The 19,624-nt window shown below is 44.9% G+C and overlaps 1 protein-coding gene across 1 annotated transcript; it reads right to left on the bottom strand.

The window, feature by feature from the left end:
• LOC128714516 (matrix metalloproteinase-14) lies at positions 1-16,086 on the bottom strand. Its single transcript, XM_053809391.1, has 6 exons — positions 15,982-16,086; positions 4,456-5,139; positions 4,117-4,384; positions 3,672-4,048; positions 3,366-3,519; positions 1-131 (listed from the first exon to the last, which is right to left on the bottom strand). The coding sequence occupies exons 1-6, from the start codon at positions 16,084-16,086 to the stop codon at positions 1-3; spliced, it is 1,719 nt and encodes a 572-aa protein (XP_053665366.1).
• Positions 16,087-19,624: the final 3,538 nt, after the last annotated feature.

Below are 19,624 nucleotides of genomic sequence, written 5' to 3'. Positions count from 1 at the left end.
CTAACAGCGATTGACAAGGTACGCGCCCAGCACAGCAAACAAAAGCGTAGTAATACTGAGTTTGATGCCAGTAACTGTGGAAGCTCCATTACCGCTGTAGCTGTCCGGTTCTGGTTGATCGTCCGTATCTGCTGTGTGGTAGAAATGCGTGTAGGTGTTTTGGGGTGGGACGAGAAGAGAGTAGAAAATAGCAGAAGAAAAGGATAACACATTGCATCAGGATAACGCTAGCCACGTTCGCGATCACACGGCAAAGGTGCTCCGCTACGACGTGCATAGGGACGCTCGCAACAGCCGTGTTTGTGGGAACGCTAAGCTAAATGGAAACAGTACTTGTAAGAAAGAAAGAAAAGCACAACCAGCACGAAATTGTGTACGTAAGGCATAGCGAATGAAAACAAAACAACAGTACAAACTAAACGATAACTATCGAACTCTGCAAAACTGTTGCATAAGCTTGCTAATATAGCCCTGCTGAAGTAACGCTACGTAACGCGTCGTTTTTTTCCTCTGTATATCACCGGCCACATCAAAGACGCACTTTTGGAGGATGCGATTTAGCGACTTTGCTTTGAATTCACTCAGACAATCTGCCTGCATGCTTACAACACTAACACAAAACGCTGACACGCACGGGTAACAAGGCTGCGAATGTTCTAATGCACGCACGTTTGGCACATGGTTAGCCGCGTCAGGCTCAAGCATCCGATCGATCCTCGAGTGTAGTATTTGGACGCGTACTAATTGATTCTATGTTTTTGTTTTTAAGTATTCGCTTCTAAACAACTAAACAGGCGGGAGGTTCAGTGACCGTGTAGTGTTTGCGTGTGTTGCACATCTGCTGACACACACCGTATCGCTGTTTGCAGTGGCCTGATGGCTGGCGATCTTCATGCTGAGGTAGGAAGAAAGATTGCAAACGCACCGCCCCAATTTCCGTATCGGGTGCATCGGGTGGTCAGACGGCGTAACAAAAGTTTGACATTATTGCATAGCAAAAGAAAATTATAACAATTTCATGTAAGGAAAAGAAAAGAAGAAACAAAATAAATCAAATCAGTGGGTAGTTTCAATCGGTGGCATGGAATGCTTTGTAGCGTACTACGGATGCAATGCTACTACCCAACGAATGGTGATTACGTGCAGTTGTACTAAGACTTTCCTATTGGTACGATCGTGCAGTAACTCTTTGAAGGAACCATAGCGTGATTTTACGGCCAATTGTGCAACATATGATGTCCTCTGCATATTTGAGGGAACTCTGTGCTGAGAAGCGTTTCAACATCTTCTAACCGGAAGTGATACTACAAATGTGTGCGTGCAAAAAATAAAATACGGTGCTTTATAATCTATTCACTACATAGAAGACTTATGGCCGTAAAGCCAACAATATAATGTGCGAAGCGTGGTGAAGAATAGTTACGCAATTTCTTGAAGACTTCTTTAACCATTTTTTGAATAACAATTTTTTCTTAAAATTTCGGAGTTATTGAATCGTTATTGATACTAATAGTAGATCAATGTCGGTTGTATCGCATCAAAGTAACGTCAATAATCGAAATGTCCAATTGGTTTACGATTTCGGTGCCAATAAATCAATACTGATCAACCTCTCAAGAACTATTATTATGTTACCCACCGTTTAGTGTGACAATTTTTTTTAGTTCATGCACTATTGAACACCCGCATAACGATTAGTTTAGTAGCGAAAGTGAAAATTCCAGTACCCGATTAAATATTACACCATGAAATGAAACCCCCCCCCCCCCCCCCACCCAAATGTGCAATTCGAATTGTATAGTAAATGTCAAGCTACTCGAGCTACCAAAGCATTTTTGGGCTACCAAATACATCAAACGTCTACGGCGAAAATTGTGTGCATCGTGCCATGTCCAACACTGTTTTACCGTGCTTTCTACCACAACAAACTAGTGCATCTACTGCTGCCCGCTGGCTGGTGGTGTGCCAATTCGTTCCATTTAATGCTCAAACGCTACAGGCCAGGCGCTACTACATCACTCCGGGTGCGTGTGCTAAGTGCTACGGAGTCTATCACACAGATTTGGCTCGGATACCGGGTGGGTACGAAACACCCTCTTTCACCCGACCCGGGCTTTGTTGGTGTGAAACCGACCTGCTTTAGCTGTAACTGTTTGTGGAGAGGGATAATACACGAGTGTCCAGGCAGAGATGCAATCCGTTTAGGGTATTTTGTTTTTGAAACAGCACGGAACAAGACAGTTGGAGTAGTTGGGAGGGCATAATGAGCTGTTAGTTAAGAAGAATGCTTGTTAATTTGGTTAGGAACAAAATGATCAACGTAGCAGACGCTTATTGACGCATTCAATCTAGTTAGAAAATGCACTTATTGAAACGACGGTTAGAACGATGGGCTCATTGTTATTAGATCACACTGGACGAAACATGAAAGAAGCGCATTGTGCGCGATTATGCCATAGCATCTGGACATCTTCATCGTAATGGGGATTTCCCTTGACATTTGTGAATGAAACGGCTGTTCTAGCATGCTCAGAAAACGATCTGTTAAACCTTTTCCCATTTCTGAACCGAGACAGATCGCGGATAAGCGTTCAATGAAGGATGAAAGTGAGTTGGTAAGATACAGAGCAGTAAACACAAACCTTAGCTCTTAGGATAGCTCTCAAAAGGCGCTACAGAAACAGAAGTACACAGGTTGGAAGATAGCAATAAATGAAAGAGCGGATGCAGTAGAAAGAAAACGGCCAGCGTCGCGTCCAGCCATGGGGTTTTACAGAGAGTTGCGACAGTACGGTTGATACTCAACGGTAGCTACAAGATAACGACAGAGCAACAGAGATAGATATTAGACGAAAACCGCAACTAACCGGTCACTAGAAGCGCGAATCGTTTGTTAATGCGTCCCGCGAGCTACACAACATTTGCAACGGGATCGAGAATTTGTTCAGTTCACACACAAATGCACAGAGTATTAAGTAATAGCTATCGCATGACCACACCAGAAGGAGCACACACTCCCCAAGCGAAGACGCACAGACGGAAAACACATCGGCCCTGAAGGAGGCGGACACCTAACAGCTACTTAGGCATTCTGCGCACACACTAGTGACTAGCGAACGATTACGAACAAACAAAAACCGCTGAAGAACGCGTAGGAGAACGATTAAGGATGAAGTAAAGTTGATGTGGGGTACGACGACCTTGGTCGCTGTCAAAAATCTGACAGCACGATCATGACCTCGTGATCATGGAGACGGTTTGCCTTTCGTTGCAAGGAAGGAGATAGGAAGGAAGAGGAAGGGAGAGGGGATCGAGAAAGAGAGAAGGAAGGAAGGTGTACAGAAGGTTTGGTCGGTTTCACTTACCGGCATCCAGAATCAAATTGGTGATATCGTCGGGATGTTCGTCGGATTTTTGCAATCGTACATTACCTAGCGTGTTGAAGGTCGATGGTGTGTTCTTGCAGCCGTACCACCAGTGTGCCGTCGGTCGCGGGAACGGTGGATCGGACTGGTCAACCTGGAAGTGGACAGAAGCGTCACGCTGCTTAGCGATTCCGTGCGGCACACCGTCATTGATCGTTTCGCGGTCTCCGTGGCTCGGGTATTCGCGCGGTCGAGAATACTAAGTACCGCCGATACGATCCAGACCTAATCTCCGTGGTTACTTACCGTGAACGTTCTATCGTTAAACCGATAGTACTTGTCGTCCTTGAAGAAGTAGGTGTACCCGTTCGTGTACTGCAGTGCGGCATCGATACTGTTCGGCACACCTTCCCAGTTCGAGATGGGCTTCGGGTAGGTGGATTTAACCGGCGGTCGCTTCAGTGGATCGAACCGCCAGAATTTGCTGCCCTTGTAGAAGTAGATCTTGCCGTTGCCGCCCCACACCATTGCCGCATCGAGATGGTCCGGGACGCCGGTGAAGCCCTCGCTGATCTCCTTCGGGTAATCACCGTCAACCTGGCGGCCCTGATACCGCCAGTATTTGGTACCCTGGAAGAAGTAAGTCTTGCCATTCTTATACGTAAATGCGGCATCGATGTTGCCTACAATGCAGAGAGGAAGTTAAAATTAATAGTAAGCAAAACAGTTAGAAAAGCTTGTAGATACATGCCTGGTAATCCTGGCCAGCCTTCGGCGATTTTTTTCGGATATCCCTCGGCGACTGCATTCTCCGTCAGCTTGTAGTACTTATCACCCTTGAAGGCGTAGGTACTGCCATCGGCAGTGTTGAATATGGCATCAATCTTCGGAGACGTGCACAGTTCCGAATCCAGCTCTATTGGAGTCTTTGGTCTGGGTGTCCTAGTTGGTGCAACTCCTCCACCATTACCGCTTCCACCTCCATTCCTTGTCTTCGGACCGTAAAGCGTTTGAATGCCCTGCAGAGGTGATCGAATCGAAGTTCTGGATAAATCGTCCATCTTTTGCACATGCACCCCATGACACCTACCTGAATATCGTCGGAATCCAACCGGAATACGGGATCGTACCCACGGTAGAACGGTGCCATCAGGGCCGATCTTACATCCGAATGACTTAAACCTAGCGAGTGACCAAACTCATGAGCTGCGACCTGGAACAGGTTGGTGCCGCGTGACTTGTCGATGGTCCACTGTTCCGCATCATCAAAGTGAGCATCACCACCGTACACTGGGAAGTACGCGTGAGCCAAAGTACCTCCTGGGCCATCGAACGGATCACCATCACCGTGTTCGTTCTCTTCGAACCGAATGTCGATGTGCACGGCACCACTTTTCTTTGGCGTGAAGCGTAAATCCGTGTACTCGCTCCATACGCTGAATGCCTTCGCTATTTCCTTATCTACGGCCGTCCGTTCCAGACGCTTCGGGTACTTGGATATCCGATAGGTGAGGTCCTTCACCTTCCAACGACTTCCCTGGAGGGCATACCGCTTCGAACGTGTGTCGGACCCGAACCCGACCTTATCCTTAACGCCGCACCGTGGCAGTGACATGAGCTGCATAGTTTCACCGTCCAGCTCGCCGGTAACGTTGAGCCCGGCAAAGCTCTGGAACTCCATGATGGCCTTTTCCCATGTGTCCTGATCCAGTAGGTTCCCGCTAGTTGGATTCCGATACTTGGGGCTTAAATACCCAAATTGTGAGAGGTAGAGCTGTGTGGAGAAGAGCATAAATGGGAGACAACGTACCGTTAGTAATCGATTCCGACACACTGACAGGGACTTTGACTGACAGGAAATGCATGAGTGCAGCTCAGGAACACAACAACCCAATAGATGCTCATCTTTCAACCGAATGATGGTCCGTAAAGCTCTCGACTGGAACTCGCTCTGAGCCATACGTTACGCTCACGTGGTGTATTGCCCTTCCTTCTAATGGGTCATTATTCTGACGGGTTCCGCAGATTAGCGATTCTAGACAGGTGCCGCACGCAAAGAATATGGTCGTTTATTTGCAAAATATGAGCGTAAAATTTGCAACAACAACAACAACAAAACCTTAAGCCCTTCTCGTGCACATGCTCGTACCGTACGGTTACGATGCCCTGGGTACGTCGAAACGTCCGAAAAGTGCAGCCACCAGTGATCGTGGAACCACAATCTGATCGATCGTCAATTAATATTTATGATACAACATTCCGCGCACGATGCGTCCGACCGGAGTTGACACAAACACGTACCAGAAGAAGCGCATTTTTCATAGCGACGTCCGCACATGAAGGTGCAAGATTTATGGTGATCTACCAAGAACTGCCAACACACGATAAACCAAATCCGACCGATTGTTGTATCCGAAAACCATCTTCCCAAGGGCGAAAGGTTAAACTTGGTCAGTGAATCGAAGGGAAGTTTCATTTGCATGGTATCAATATTCGCATACAATTTGTCAGCTGTCAGCAATGCTCGAGGCGGGTTTGGTAGCGGCTCTAATCGCGATAATGAACCTTCCCCGATGGGGGATGAGTGCTTGCCTTAATTAGCCAATCTTGTAACCGAAGCGTGACACAACCCGCACACAACGGGTAGGAAGCGAACGGAGCAGATGTAATTGCTTGTAATCGCATTTTTCTGTTAGAAAATGTATCCGATTGCTTGTGCGACGCGACGGGTCGATGAAGACTGTAGCACGGTAGGAACATTCCGTGCGGACTTGTTGTGCGAACAAATAACAACATGAATGGCGTCGTCAGTCTGCTTTTTAATATTTTTGTTACGATATGGGAGAACGGTGATAAGCAGATTTCGGGCGAGTTTACGGCGTGGAAAGATTTATTAAATGCAGTGATGTTTTTCCACGCTTATCTCTCTGTTTATGATTGGAAAGATTTTAGAGAAATCCAAAGTAAGGGATGATAATGTAGATTTATTTCGTTTGACATAAAGTTAGGCTGTTGCTCGAACGGTGGGGTATTATGGTTAGATTTGTTAGCTCCTGTTTAATCGCTTGAATTTTCAATATACAAAGAAGCTTGAACTAAATCAAACAGCTCATATTTGAATGATTTCCCTATGGCATAAAGTTCAACGGAAATTCCAGGCGCAACACAAACAGTTGCTTTCAAATGCTACAAAGCATCAGCATTGTATGGTGCGCTCATTGGTGATCTTCCTATCACTTGCAATTGATTATTTCTTTTGCCTTCGTTTTGGCCTTCCCCAGTGTAATGACTACATGGTTTGGGATGCTTTCTACCCCGACATTAGCCTGCAATGGTCAAGGCTTGCGGGATTATGCCATACACACTCTTGGTTGCTTTGGTTCAGATAAGCGAGGTTCATCGTATGAAACAGGCAACAGGAGTTATAAGGTCACTCCACTATACCACTTCGGTCTGTATGCCGCTGGTACATAAATCAGCTGCAATTGAATCAAATGGTAATTAGAACAATCGCCCACGATGTAAGTAAAAGAAATGTATACAGGCATGCTGAAAACCACGGTTTCTACCAATTGCCGGGAGTGATGTAAGATGTTATCAGCGATTAGAAAACGGTCGTCGGCACGTGCCGGCTGCAAGGCCAGACCGCTTGCAACAGGAACCTCATAGGTGGTAATTTTCGATCGATAGAATCGTTGGATCGGTTCACCAAAGTGAGAGGAAGTCATAAATAGCGGTTCCTAGGTCGAGGGAGGCACTATGCATAAGTTAAGCCACAGTCACGATCACACGACAGCCGATGAGATGCCTTTAGGATGTGCATTATTCCCCAGGGAATGTAATAATCACTGGTAGACAATATTTGTAACACTGCTTCATTCTTTATCCCGACGATCGAAGCAATGGAACCGCATATGGAGGATGTTGTGTATTTGACAATGGTTCGTCGCATCAACTCATTAAGCGATGTAGAAATGGCAAAAAGACCACTTTTCAGCTTCTGCGCACTTTGAAACGATTATCAAGTGTTTACGTTCGCCCCGAACGCGTCATGCGGCTCAAACAATTTATCAACAGCCTTGCAGTGCACTGATGGGTCGATTGGATGCGGTATATTCGAGTCGGGACTGTCCGTTTCTGCTGCATACGGGAGGCTTCCCATCACCATACCACGTTGATGTATATTTAAATGACCTAAAAATTGTTCACCAACAGAGTAATGGGTGTAAAAAAGGAAATAACCGCACGTGTTTAAAGCTCCAATCGAACTCGCTTTGAACTGCACCGGATGCTACAGTGTCGGTAAACGTGCCACACAGCATCCGAACAGATAGACTGACAGAAGGATAAGTGCCTGCGTTGGATACTGCATGCGCGACGTGCAGTGCAGTGCCCATATGGGACATTTTTACGATCCACGAGAAGATGCGCTTGTTTGCGTTTGCGGTGCAATGAGAAGAAGTGAGTAATAAGCTCGTAATAGGGTGGTGAGATAAGATGTTTTCGTCACTTTTATGGCGCTCTCGTTGGACGTTATGTTTTAAGCGAGGAATTTAAAATAGTAAACAAGTTTGCAGAAGCTTCGCAATGAGCGAATGTACAAAATAAGCTTTGGTTTGCTGTCGCCAGGAAGCAAATATGTTTTGTTCTCGGTTGAGTCATACAGATAGAACTTCAGAAAGAGGAATGCTTCAATAGGGTTTAAATAACAATGAAAAAAATATTCTGACAATAATTGAATGCGAAAAAAATGTTTGCTATAATGTTTCGTCCTATGTTTTAAAGACATATAAGCAAAAACCTTTGAAGCCCTATCGGGCGGTCTTACGAAAAACTGGCCAGAATCGCGTTGTTCTCTGAAGTGGTGGTCAGAACAAGATTACTAGTTGGCACTGTAGCCTTTCTTAAGATAGGAGAAGAAACAAAGGGAGCAAAATCGACCAAACTTTGCAAATACTAAGAATTTTGCCATGTAGAACTACCTCGTTTCGGTGTGACGCATGCAGTTTCAACATATCGTCAAAAGCAATTGCCTTAATGTTTTGATAGTGGCCGTTACAAATTAAGTGATAACACTGCCAAATTTTGGCTATGCATAATGACATAGCGATAGAACACAAAACAGTGCTGAGTGCTCTTATGAAAAATCGTCGAATTTTTTAATGTTTTCATGCATACGTGCAAAAGGGCTCTAAATGTAAATAAATTCGAAAGTTGTAGTTTTTTCCAAATTATCTAAAATTATAAATTATTGTGTTTAAAAAAATTTACATCAAAAAAACTTTAAAATTAATGTAACAATTTATTTATAACAATTTAGATGTAAAGCTACATAAGTATCGATGAGTTGGAAAATACTTTTAAGTTTTAACAATTTTCCTATAGTGATCCTTATAAATACTCACAATAAATCTAAAACAATTGAAACTTAATAATTGTCATCACTTTATGACAAGTGAGCATATGGGAGAGAAGTGAAAACCACACACAGACAGAAAAAAAACGTCGAAGCCACCAAACGAGTACTTCATTTGTAATCAATAAACACATCAACGCGGAAGGTTAATCGCATCTCAGGCGTGTCCGATCGCGTCCGTCACTTCCTACTAGCGCCCGGAACCATATGCGCCCCACCATTTGCGGTAGCGCAAGCAAATCGCGCACATACCATCCCGGCCCGGCGTGTACAACAATGTGGAATCGTGGTCGTCCGCCGCAAAACCAAACGCATCGTCAAGCTACAGCCAATTCTAACAGCTTCTCTTTTTTTCTTTTATTTCCGACCCCACCAGACAACCAAGGGAGGGGTGATGCAGAGCTGTGTAGGTCGGTATCGGACCCGGGCTGCATGAATAGTAAATCAAAGCTCATCATTCGCTGCGACCGAACGGAAGGGATTAATCGGGCTGTGTGGTGGTGGGTTTCGCGGATGGCAATGAAAAATCATAAACCCACCGGCAATTCACCTCCTGGTATCACACCGGGTGTTGGTGCTTCAATCCGGCGTGGGGGAGTTGGTAGGGCGATTTGTGCGCATGATTCTACGCGGGCAAACGTTGGGAAGGTAGGGACCGGAGTGGATTGTGCAAATAATGAACTATCACAATGGCACCCGTGGTGTGCGGTGGAGAAGCGGAATGAATGACCTATGCTGCAGCGATTCGACGACCGGTGGTTCCGAATTGTGACACTTATTTCGGACCGACTGTTCGAGGGTCGTTCGAGGCCGTTTGCTCGTTCGCTCGTTCGGCCGATTATTATGCTGCGAACGGTGGGCTATTGTGGGTGGGCAGCGATGGCTGCCCAACGCTCATGGGAACTCCGATTGTGGCAAATGCCGTCAATGGTAGATCTTTAGCTGTCCCGGTAGTAAAGAACGCAGCACAGCAAATAAATCGTATCTGTTTCGAAAAATTCGGAAGAACCTCGAGATGTTGGATTAATAATGCGACACCGACGTACAGAAGATGCGATGCCACCGTCGGGCGGTTTGACACGATTCGAGGTGACGCGAAATCTAGGTGACGCTGAGTTCATTCAACTCCAGTGCAGCGTGACCAGTGGGCCACCACACCGCCTAACGACGAGACTTAATGGCTGACCATCCCTATCGATTAAATGGCATCGGCCGGTGTGGCGGTTGTACAGAAATGATTCGTGAAACAAATAAATCGTCATGCAGTATGGACACTGAAGTGGTGAAGTTAGGGACGGCGCCATTGACCAGACAGCTGAGTGGGAATGAATCATATGGAGTGGATTCAATTTCAAGCAGCTTTAGATTACTATTTTTATGAACGTAAAGATCAAAGATACTAACAATTTTCTTGGTTAACATGTGGTTATTATAATAAGTGGAATAAGTGTTTATTTCACTCTTAAAAACTCCGTTTTATAACCGACTTTACACCGCATCAACTAACATCGTCACAACTTCGCGAGTTAGCAATGTGCTTACTATCTTACTTATTACTATCTTTCGCCTTCCAAACCCCCTACCGATAATCACAGAAGATTGCTCACGATTAGGCTGCAACTCTTCGCAGAGAACGGAACAAAAAACACATTCATCACCAGCAGTACTGCGAGGTTTTGCTAGATTATTATTTACAACCACCACTTTCTGCTCGTATCATCACTATCTAGACTAGTGTGTGTTTGGGTGTGTGTGCGTACGGTGTACTTGTGAGTAGTGTGAGTACAGCAACAATTGCGCACGGTTTGTAACGACCGCCAAGCAAATTGCAATCGCAACAACATATCGCATCAAACGGCGGTCTGCTGAAGGTGTTTTTTGCTCATTTTGCTCTATCGGATCAGGAAGCAATCGACAGGCAAGATTCGGTACGCGGTACGTGTACGATCTCATGTGTCTGGCGGCATCTTTCCATCATCCGGACCGGGAGAGAACAAAACATTTCGGTTGCTTATCAAGCTTAAAACTGGGCCAAGAATGTTGCTGCGTCAATTGAAGATTCTATCAGACGGTACACAGTATACAACTACTGGCACAACAGCTGGTGCGATGTTGTTGACCATTACAAGTGAGGGATTATGTTTTCCAAGGACCTTGAAGATGGCCTCCGATGGACAGAGTAAAAGCGTTGTGGAGTCGCTGTATCGTGGACTGTCGGTGCGTAGAGGGTAGATTTCAACACACACTACCCTGAGGGAGAATCCTTATCAGCGTAGAGACCACTCCGTATCGGTGATGAAAGGTGTACACCTTCAACCTTCAACTTAAAAGCAAAACTGTACGGTTCGGTTTCGACGCTTTATCCGTCCGAAAGTGATTGCGCTATCGGGTAGGATTGGACATTCCCTAGATTACAGCCATTTCCACCGTGGGTTCCAACCGTGGGTCCGTTTGGTGAGTAATTTCCTAACGAAGTTTTGCAAAAAGGGCACGTTAAAGTCTATCATGGAACCGCCGGGAAGTGATAAAGAAAAGACTAAAAACGACACCATAGACGATCGGTTACTACAGTTGCAAAGCAGGAATGCAGCCGACTTCATCTCAGTGCGGAAGAACATTTCGCGTACAATTAATTATATAACGCCAATGAATCGGTTGACCTTTGTGCACCTTGTCGATGTGGCGATGTGTGTAAGTTGCTGTTGACGGTGATTCGTTTTGTATCACCTGTTAATGGGTATTTAGCGACGTATTCGAAGACTTGTATGCATGGAGCACCCGGCATCATACGTAACCGTAGGGCTGAGGGTGTGTCGTGCGAAGGGACCCGGCATGCCAGTAGGGGTAGCAATTCATTAAGCGTTAATTGAATGGACGAGTTAAAGATCAAACCTATAAACGCTACGGTGAACTTTACTGAACTGGCAACAATGCGCAAGGGAGTTTTTTTGTTGTTGTTGCTTACAACCCCCTCAACCAACCAATAGAGGGAGATGATCGTGCAAATGCATCTCCCAACTGATGCCCTACAACCCGGATAATAGTTTGGAACGGTGTGATAGACAAAGTGTTCGGTACCTCGCTTTCTGCGAACAGCTGTTGAATCATGGGTGGTAAAGAGAAGTCGCGCTCGATTTGTCATCTACACACGGGGGGTGTGTATATGCGTAGGGGTTTGATTTAACTTTCCCGCGTACTTGCCAGATGGCGATCTCTGCGGAAGTTTGAGCGATCGTTTGTAGAAATCAATACTAAGGAACATTTACGACCAATATCAAGGTGACTAATGATTCTTTGTGTTTGATTGTTCATTTGATAATTAGAAATCAGGAAATTATTTGCGTTTGAGTTGAAAAAAAAAAGGTTTAAGGAATAACGTTCTGCACTTTAAACTGTTCCATCATGATTTCACCGCAATTTAGTGGCATGAGGCATCACTTATGATCGGATCGTACAAAGAGCGTTCTGTATTCTTCTGTTCGGCACGAAGATCAAATCTAACAGGAAGCACAAACACTCCAAAATCTGCTGATTGAACCATCATCATCGCGAAAGATGTTCGACCGCTTTTTTCGCTGCCTCACAATGCTGCGATTACTAATGCTTACTTCCAAGAAAGTCCAACACACGCTTTACGACCGGGTAGTGACGATTAACGGTCTCGCGTCGAACAGTCACACCGTGGTACCCGTCTGGTGGAAGAAGCTATCTTGTGCACGAACGCAAGCGCACCAAGCCGGTTTGGAGCCGTGACTCATCGGAGAAGCCTCGCTTCTTGCTGAGTGCCGGTGACGTCACACGGTTAGGTGGAGGGTGAATCTATTAAATGCTTCACGTTTCACCGTCGTTAAAGCTCTGAACTGGTTGATCGTTCTTGGTGTGTATGTATGTGGCGTTTTTTTTGGAGCTACATTTGGTAAGTTTGAAACGCAATAACACGTCTAGAGGAATGTCAATTCTTCCTTCTTCGAAGCAAGCACAGTGGTCGATCACGTGGGAGGGGTGAATTGTTTCCACCCTGTTACTGTGTTCGATCGAAAGGGTCCGATTTACATACGGGAAGGCTGGCAGTCTCCGCCATAGTAAGTCCCTCCGCACCGGAATGGGTTGGCGAGGAACACAAAAACGTATCCTGCCAAAGTCACGCAACGTATGGAGCAATTTTACATCAGGAAGAAGGGGCTAGAAAACCACAACGGCCACAACTGGTCGATATGATGTGGTCGTGAACGTGGTGGACACCTGGTGGTGAATATTCTGATTAACGTACAAAACAAAAAAGCAAGGAATTATAATTAACGGTAGCATTTGTACCTTCCCACCCGAAAAAAATAGACGCTATAGCCCTTGTTGGTGGGTGCGTTGACCTAGGGCTGAGGTCTACAAATTCTCTGCTCAAAAAGGACACCGGCGGGAAAGAACAAGAAAATGGATTGGAAAATAGAAAAGAAGCAATGCGAGGTTAACAGTCTTAGGCCACGGACGGCCACGGTGCGGTGACATTCAACGAGCCGAACTTTGGGCGAGGACCAACAGAAAATCGATGTAGGTGCGATTCCAGCTGAAAAGTTCAACCGGAACTAGCCGACCAGCGGGCTGGTTCTGACATGGGCCTTCTCGTAGACTGTAGTGGCTCTAGCTGGTGCTAATTTATGATCGGTTCGTGCTTTTTGTTTGAAAATGGTTACCTTTGGCTGGGAATCCAATTTATTCAGCCCTTTTTGTTGACCAACCTGTTTCTTTTTTCGAAAACACTCGGAGCGAGATATTTTTAAGCGAAGCAAAAGGTTAATTTGAGCTAACTGTCTGCTTGCTGTACGTGCAAGCAAATTATAGCTTCGATCTATTTCCAAAACGTGCCGTAATGGCTGAATGTAATGAACTCTCCTCCAAGCAAGAACTCTCCAGCTGACCTACAACGTGAGGAGCCAAACTATCCTTGGGAAAGGTTCATCATAGTAGGCCGTCACCAGCGCAAGGTTTTCTTTTATTTTGAATAATAGCGCCATCTGGTGGTTTAAGAATTTGGTGCATTACTCAAACCTTAAAGAATGGCATTCCGTTGAATGTTTCAACCGGACACGCTCGCTTGTAACTATTTTTGATACAATGCAACGAAGGTAAAAATAGTTTACGGACCAAAATGAACTTGCAAAACCGGGAAGGTATGTCGTGTGTTCCATTAATATGCCCGTTGTGACATTTCTAGATACCGTGAGAGGTGGCTTTTGTGTCGTTGCCTGCTAATATCCAGTAGCGTACCAACCGTACCAAAGAATGTGAATCCAAAAACGGTTACTCAGCTGGTGAAAGTGTTGTCCCAATGCGGGAACCTCGCGTCCATCTTCCGCGAAGGCTAAACAGGCCTCGAAATTGCACGCCACCAGTGCAGCACGTGAAGCTCGAAGGATGTAGCGCACTGTAAGCGATGTCCTTTTCAATAAAATTCGCATGTGGACGTGAGGCAAGATTTACCGATCGCATGCAGTTGTTCAATGAAAACAGAACTTCTGCCCCAGCAAAAGGAAGCCTTCAACGTCCGTGTGCCTGTTTCTCGGTCGAGCTCGGATGGGAAGATGAGCATCGACCGATAGGCTCCTAGAATTGGTGGCCAGTACGTGACATACATTATTAGAAAAGGTGGACAAATTGCAGGTGAATTTATGGCCGACGTGGTGCACTTAAATGAGCTGATGGCCATCGCACAACCTTAGGGACGACTTTGACGGTTTTTGTGTGTTACTTCTCCGTAGCTCTCGTATTAGCTAGCAAGCTGTTTGTGGGTTGCCAAGAACGGCGAGGGTTGTCAGTGGGTTTCTTCTTCGACTATTTATTAGCGAGTTCTTGACTTAGAGTGTGTTATTGAGAATTACTTTCATTGCTTATAAAGCGAGCGTTGTGGTTGATATAAATTCTGGTACTTCATAACGAATGTGTTCTAGGAAAAGGACAATTGAATATTCCATGCACATCAATCTGAGAAGTATGGAAGGTCTAATGATGCTAAGAAATCAAGGTACCGATGGGCACTCCAATGAATAGGTCTTTAATTCAAGAAATAGAAAATCCGAGAATTGGATTCTAGAATTTTACTCAAGAAATGAGATTACATTGTTAAATGTGTAGAAAGTGATAGGGCATTTTTGGTTTTGTCAAAACTAAAATAAAACAAACATCTCGAATGACTAACAACGTTAAGGTGAATCATATACTTTTGACGACATTCTGAATACCATTCGAGATTAGATTAATGTCACTTAATCCATACCGAAAAACAACTATTAATTCTCATGCAGCAAATGATCGTCTGAATGTCTAATCATGTATTTCGATGCCAATATTGATTTCTTATCGATACAGGTGCATCGGAGCAATATAGAAACTATCCTGTGGTTAGCATTAATCTAACAACACATTGACACTTCCCGTCCACCAAACAGGGGATTTTTGTTGTTGACAATCATCAACAACAAAGCACAAAACTATCGGTCCACCGGTGAAGGTTCGTGCAAGAGAACATTAAATATAGATTACGGTGCCTGGGTTTGTAGCCCAATGTACCATCCCAACATGTTGCACGTACGAGGTGGCGTAACGCAAACATTGACGCACTCCTCTTCCGCTATCGCCAAGCGAGCTTTCAAACTTCCGAACGCGTTCGGTAAAACCAGCTACGATAAGAAACTAGTATTGCAGGTGATCGGATATGCTTGGTGCCAACCCTTGACCTTGCCGTTGCTATACTGCGCGTACGGCTCCACACCGACCGCAGTTTGGCAAGTGACGGTCAACTGACAGCTAGATTAGGACTAACTGGAACCGACACATACGGTGGAACCTACGCAAAATCGCTCACCCCGATCTGGGGCTACACTCGTGCCACACTGTTGATATTGAAGATAACCCCGAGCACCGCCAGCCGGACACTCGGGGACAGTTGGGTGAGGAATTTAAATGAGACTCGCTCGGTACGCTACATTGAATTGAGCTTAATTAATTCCGACTCGGCACGGACAAAAGCGGGAGCTTGATGTTTTTTAAGACCACGTCTGGTTTTGCAGATTGATCGTTAGCTTCGTTTAGCACCCGCATCAACAAGTGCAGCGACAAGTAATCTTCTCATTGTGAGTTCGTGTGTCCGAAAATGGATGACATTTCACCTACTTTTTCCCTACATTTTCCTGTCCGTGGGACACTTACCTCGGCTTGCGGCGTGGTCGAAACGGGCGATGCAGTGCCGACTGCACATGCACCCACCAGTACGATCGCTAGCACCCGTATCCAGTGTGCGCGATTGCGTAGCATCGTGACGTCGTATCGTGGCCGCCTCTGTACAGTGCGCTCACCTTCCTTCCTTACCCAGGCGAAGGGGTGCGGTTTTGGTGTGAGTGCGAGTGGGTTGTATGATTGGTTCGCAACTGGCAGGTGGGGCTGGTAGTACCGGCACTAATTGCAGTGGCAGTATAATCTCGATCGAGGCGCTTTAGTCCAACATCTAGATTCTGTAACGATAAGACGAATAGAGAGATAGAGAGAGATAGAGAGTGTGAGGACTGTGTAAATGAAAGCCATTGCGTGTCGACCGTGAAGCACACAGCGCGTGAGGGTATGTAAAATTGGGTGGCTTTTCCCACTGCGCACACACATCCGTAGCTACTCGATTAAGTGATGAAGTTATTATTCGCAAAAAACACGGAAAATCTCCTGTTTCTTAAACGCGAAAATTGATCATGGAGTAATTTTCCACAACCGTACATATATTGACAATCGATGATGGAGAAGGGTCAAACCGTATTGTTCAAATATTCATATTACCAATGCAAGGTAAACTTCACCGGCCTACCATTCAGAACAGAACGTTCCAAACAACGTGTTAACCCTCGAATTCTACCTTCAGCGTCTGGATCGTTGGCGTGGTGATCCGCAGTAAAATTGGAATATATTTTAGACGACAAACATCACAGCTCGATACTCGCAGTGCGATCAACGAAGGCCGCTACAATACCCTAGTACACATAGACACACACGCACATAAACTGGGATGGCGATTTAAACGGGAGCAGTCAACGTCAATCTAATTGCTCAAAATCGTCGACCATCGGTGGGGATGTTATGGGTTTTTACTCGAGCACTGAACAAAAAACAACCCCCTACAGATGTCGGGAAATTGCTGGAAAATTGTAGCAAAATTTCCGATCCCGATTAAACACTTCCGTCTACCATTACTGGCCAAGCCATAGGAGCATGCACGACCAGAAACAAAACAAAAGCTAAATCGTGGTTGTTTGTTTGGATTAGATCGCTCCGCTTTATCAACACGCGTATCACCGACCAACACGGGAGCAACCATGTGAGACCATCGGTGGTCAAGGTTTTTCTTCCGTTCTGAACCAACCCTTAACTGAACCACTACAGGGGAGTTGCACAGTCCGCCGGAAGTTGACATCGACATTCATCGGTCGGCTGCAGGCGATCTGATAAAACCCCGAACGATCATGGCCTGTCGTTCGGTTAGGCGTTGCATTAGGTCGGGTTTGAAGTGTGTGTGTTTTTATTTCAGAAAACCTCTAAATTACTCGCCCACAGCAACCTTCTTCGGGGAGAGTAGATTATCGCTAAGGGATGCTTATTTTAGAAATACACTTACACCATCACACCTGCGCTGACGTACATCATATATCAGGGAGCGCATGGAATGTGAGCTTGTGTTTTTTGCTATCTTATCGGTGGCACCGTACTTGAGAACTCCGGAATGCGTAAGGCAAGGCTATTGAAGGAGACAAGGTTGAATATTAGCGATTTTCCGCAAAATTCTTCTTCCAATAATTTGACGTTTGTGGGTGTGGGGTCATACGTTTATAACTACAGTTAAAGCGGTTCAAGCGTATAGGATGTGTATCATTTGAGAAGGGGAAATTTAATAATTATTTGTAGAATATATCACTCATTTCATTGCTAGGTAATTGATACCAGCTTATCTATTAAAAAATAAGAATATTGCAGTATATGCTTGATTTATATGTCCAGACGCATTGTGGTCAGCAAGATTTTTGGTGTGGTTCGCCGAATGTATGACTTGAAACCAAATTGTGGCGGTGCTAAATATGAACGAAAGGATGTTACTGTACTAAGTGCATATGGTTCTTTTCGTGTAAAAAACATCAATTAATCGGAAGGCATTCATTTCGTTATAACTGAATCTGCGCACGAGTTCATCCTTGGGAGTGCCACTATCTTAAGATCGAGTGGAAAGGGACATTTCACGGACGATTGTGGCTAATCGACATCGATAAATAATGATTGTGCAAAATGATATGAAATGTAATCATCATTAAAAACTGTTTCACTTATGCCTTTTCATTACTCAATTTATTCTGGATGTAAATGATACAGTTTTGCTTGGTAGCAACTTTGCATTCACCAATAGCCTTAACAATATAAACCGTCCCCAACGGACATTCTCTTTTATACTTCATTAGTTATTATCATTACTTCCAATTAAAGCGCAAAATTTTGTGTAAATGTACAATAAGAAAAACATAGAAATGATTAATTTTAAACGAACAGAGAAACACCGTTGCAATTCAAATGGCCGGTGTATCTTTTCTGAGGGATTTTGCAGGCTGTCAAACGCACCCTCCCCTGTCAAATGCACCTTCTAGTTTTTCGTCTTCTTACTTGTCAAAATACTCTACATTCCACCACCTTGTCTCCTTCAATAGCCTTGGTGTAAGGCTTGCGAAATTGAAAGCCTCACCTACACGAAAACGAGCTCCGATAGGCATTCTTGCTATCTAATCTATTCTAGAGTCTGGTGGTTAGTATCGCAACTATGCAAACAGTTCACTTTCAGAGCATGATGAATAGAACTGTTTTTTTTTTGCGGGACACTTTATAGACTCTTGTGCTATGTGTTAGGTTTGGTGTTTTTAACATCATGTTTTAAAATAAGCTTACTTAAAATGTTGCAAGGTTGAAACACTTTATTATTATTATTAAAATACACGTAAATCCAGTGAAAGTTTTTAAATCTTGCTCTTCAGTTGAATGTCTTACGAGCTCTTAGACTTATGAAACCTAATGTCTAAATCTTCAGGAGCTCAGATCAGAAAAGGAGTTGTATGACCGCTTGTAGGACCGCTACGACTGCTGCTGGACGGTGAAAGACCTTTCAGTCATTTATTGTGACCCTTCAGCGGGCCAGACACATGGTAGTACTTGGCATCTTTTATACCGTTTCCTTACCTTACCAAAGCAGTAAGGAAAAGAAAACAACATCTCACTTCAATCGCCCGGTAATGAGTTTATTTGCATAACGCACTACCCCTTTAGGGAGATCATATTCCATATATACTCGGAGTTCTACGGAGGAACGTACAAGAACGTACTCACTGGGTACATGCAAAGTAAGCGAGACAAAGAAACAACAATTAGCCGCTGTCAACAACAAAACAACAGAGAGGCCACTTGTCACTGGTCCGTCATCTGCCGCAGAGTACACTACACCTCCCGCGGTGCGTTGCCGTGCTCGTCACCGGTGTCCGAAGATGATCCATCGCTGAGCACAGTACAAAGAACCGACCGGCACGACTATCGGGATGGAATAAATTATTTTGCTAATTCCGTGTAAAAATTATCTGCACGTCCACGGGGACCGCTTGCAGGCGTGCGACGTCAGTTTGGAGGTCGGGCGCAGTGTTTTTGTCACACCGTGTGGCAGTGTTTGCCTGGGACCAGAGATCTGGACGTTGTAAGGGCCTTTACGCTGGAGCTAGTGCAAATCAAAAGCCGAAGGACGTCAGCAGGTCAGCTGAGGCTTGAAGTTTGAACACGAAATAGAGCT

This window comes from Anopheles marshallii, chromosome 3, assembly GCF_943734725.1.
Source record: "Anopheles marshallii chromosome 3, idAnoMarsDA_429_01, whole genome shotgun sequence".
Classification (NCBI taxonomy): Eukaryota; Metazoa; Arthropoda; class Insecta; order Diptera; family Culicidae; genus Anopheles; species Anopheles marshallii.
The sequence above is the reverse complement of the archived record's forward strand: the minus strand, read 5'-3'. Positions and strand labels throughout refer to the sequence as shown.

Bases quoted from the DNA above. Each gene is read 5' to 3' on its own strand.
- LOC128714516 (XM_053809391.1), bottom strand. From the start codon at position 16,086: ATGCTACGCAATCGCGCACACTGGATACGGGTGCTAGCGATCGTACTG. The intron at 4,385-4,455 runs GTAGGTGTCATG...TCACCTCTGCAG, and splicing joins TGGATTCCGACGATATTCAG to GGCATTCAAACGCTTTACGG. The intron at 4,049-4,116 runs GCATGTATCTAC...TCTGCATTGTAG, and splicing joins AGGCTGGCCAGGATTACCAG to GCAACATCGATGCCGCATTT.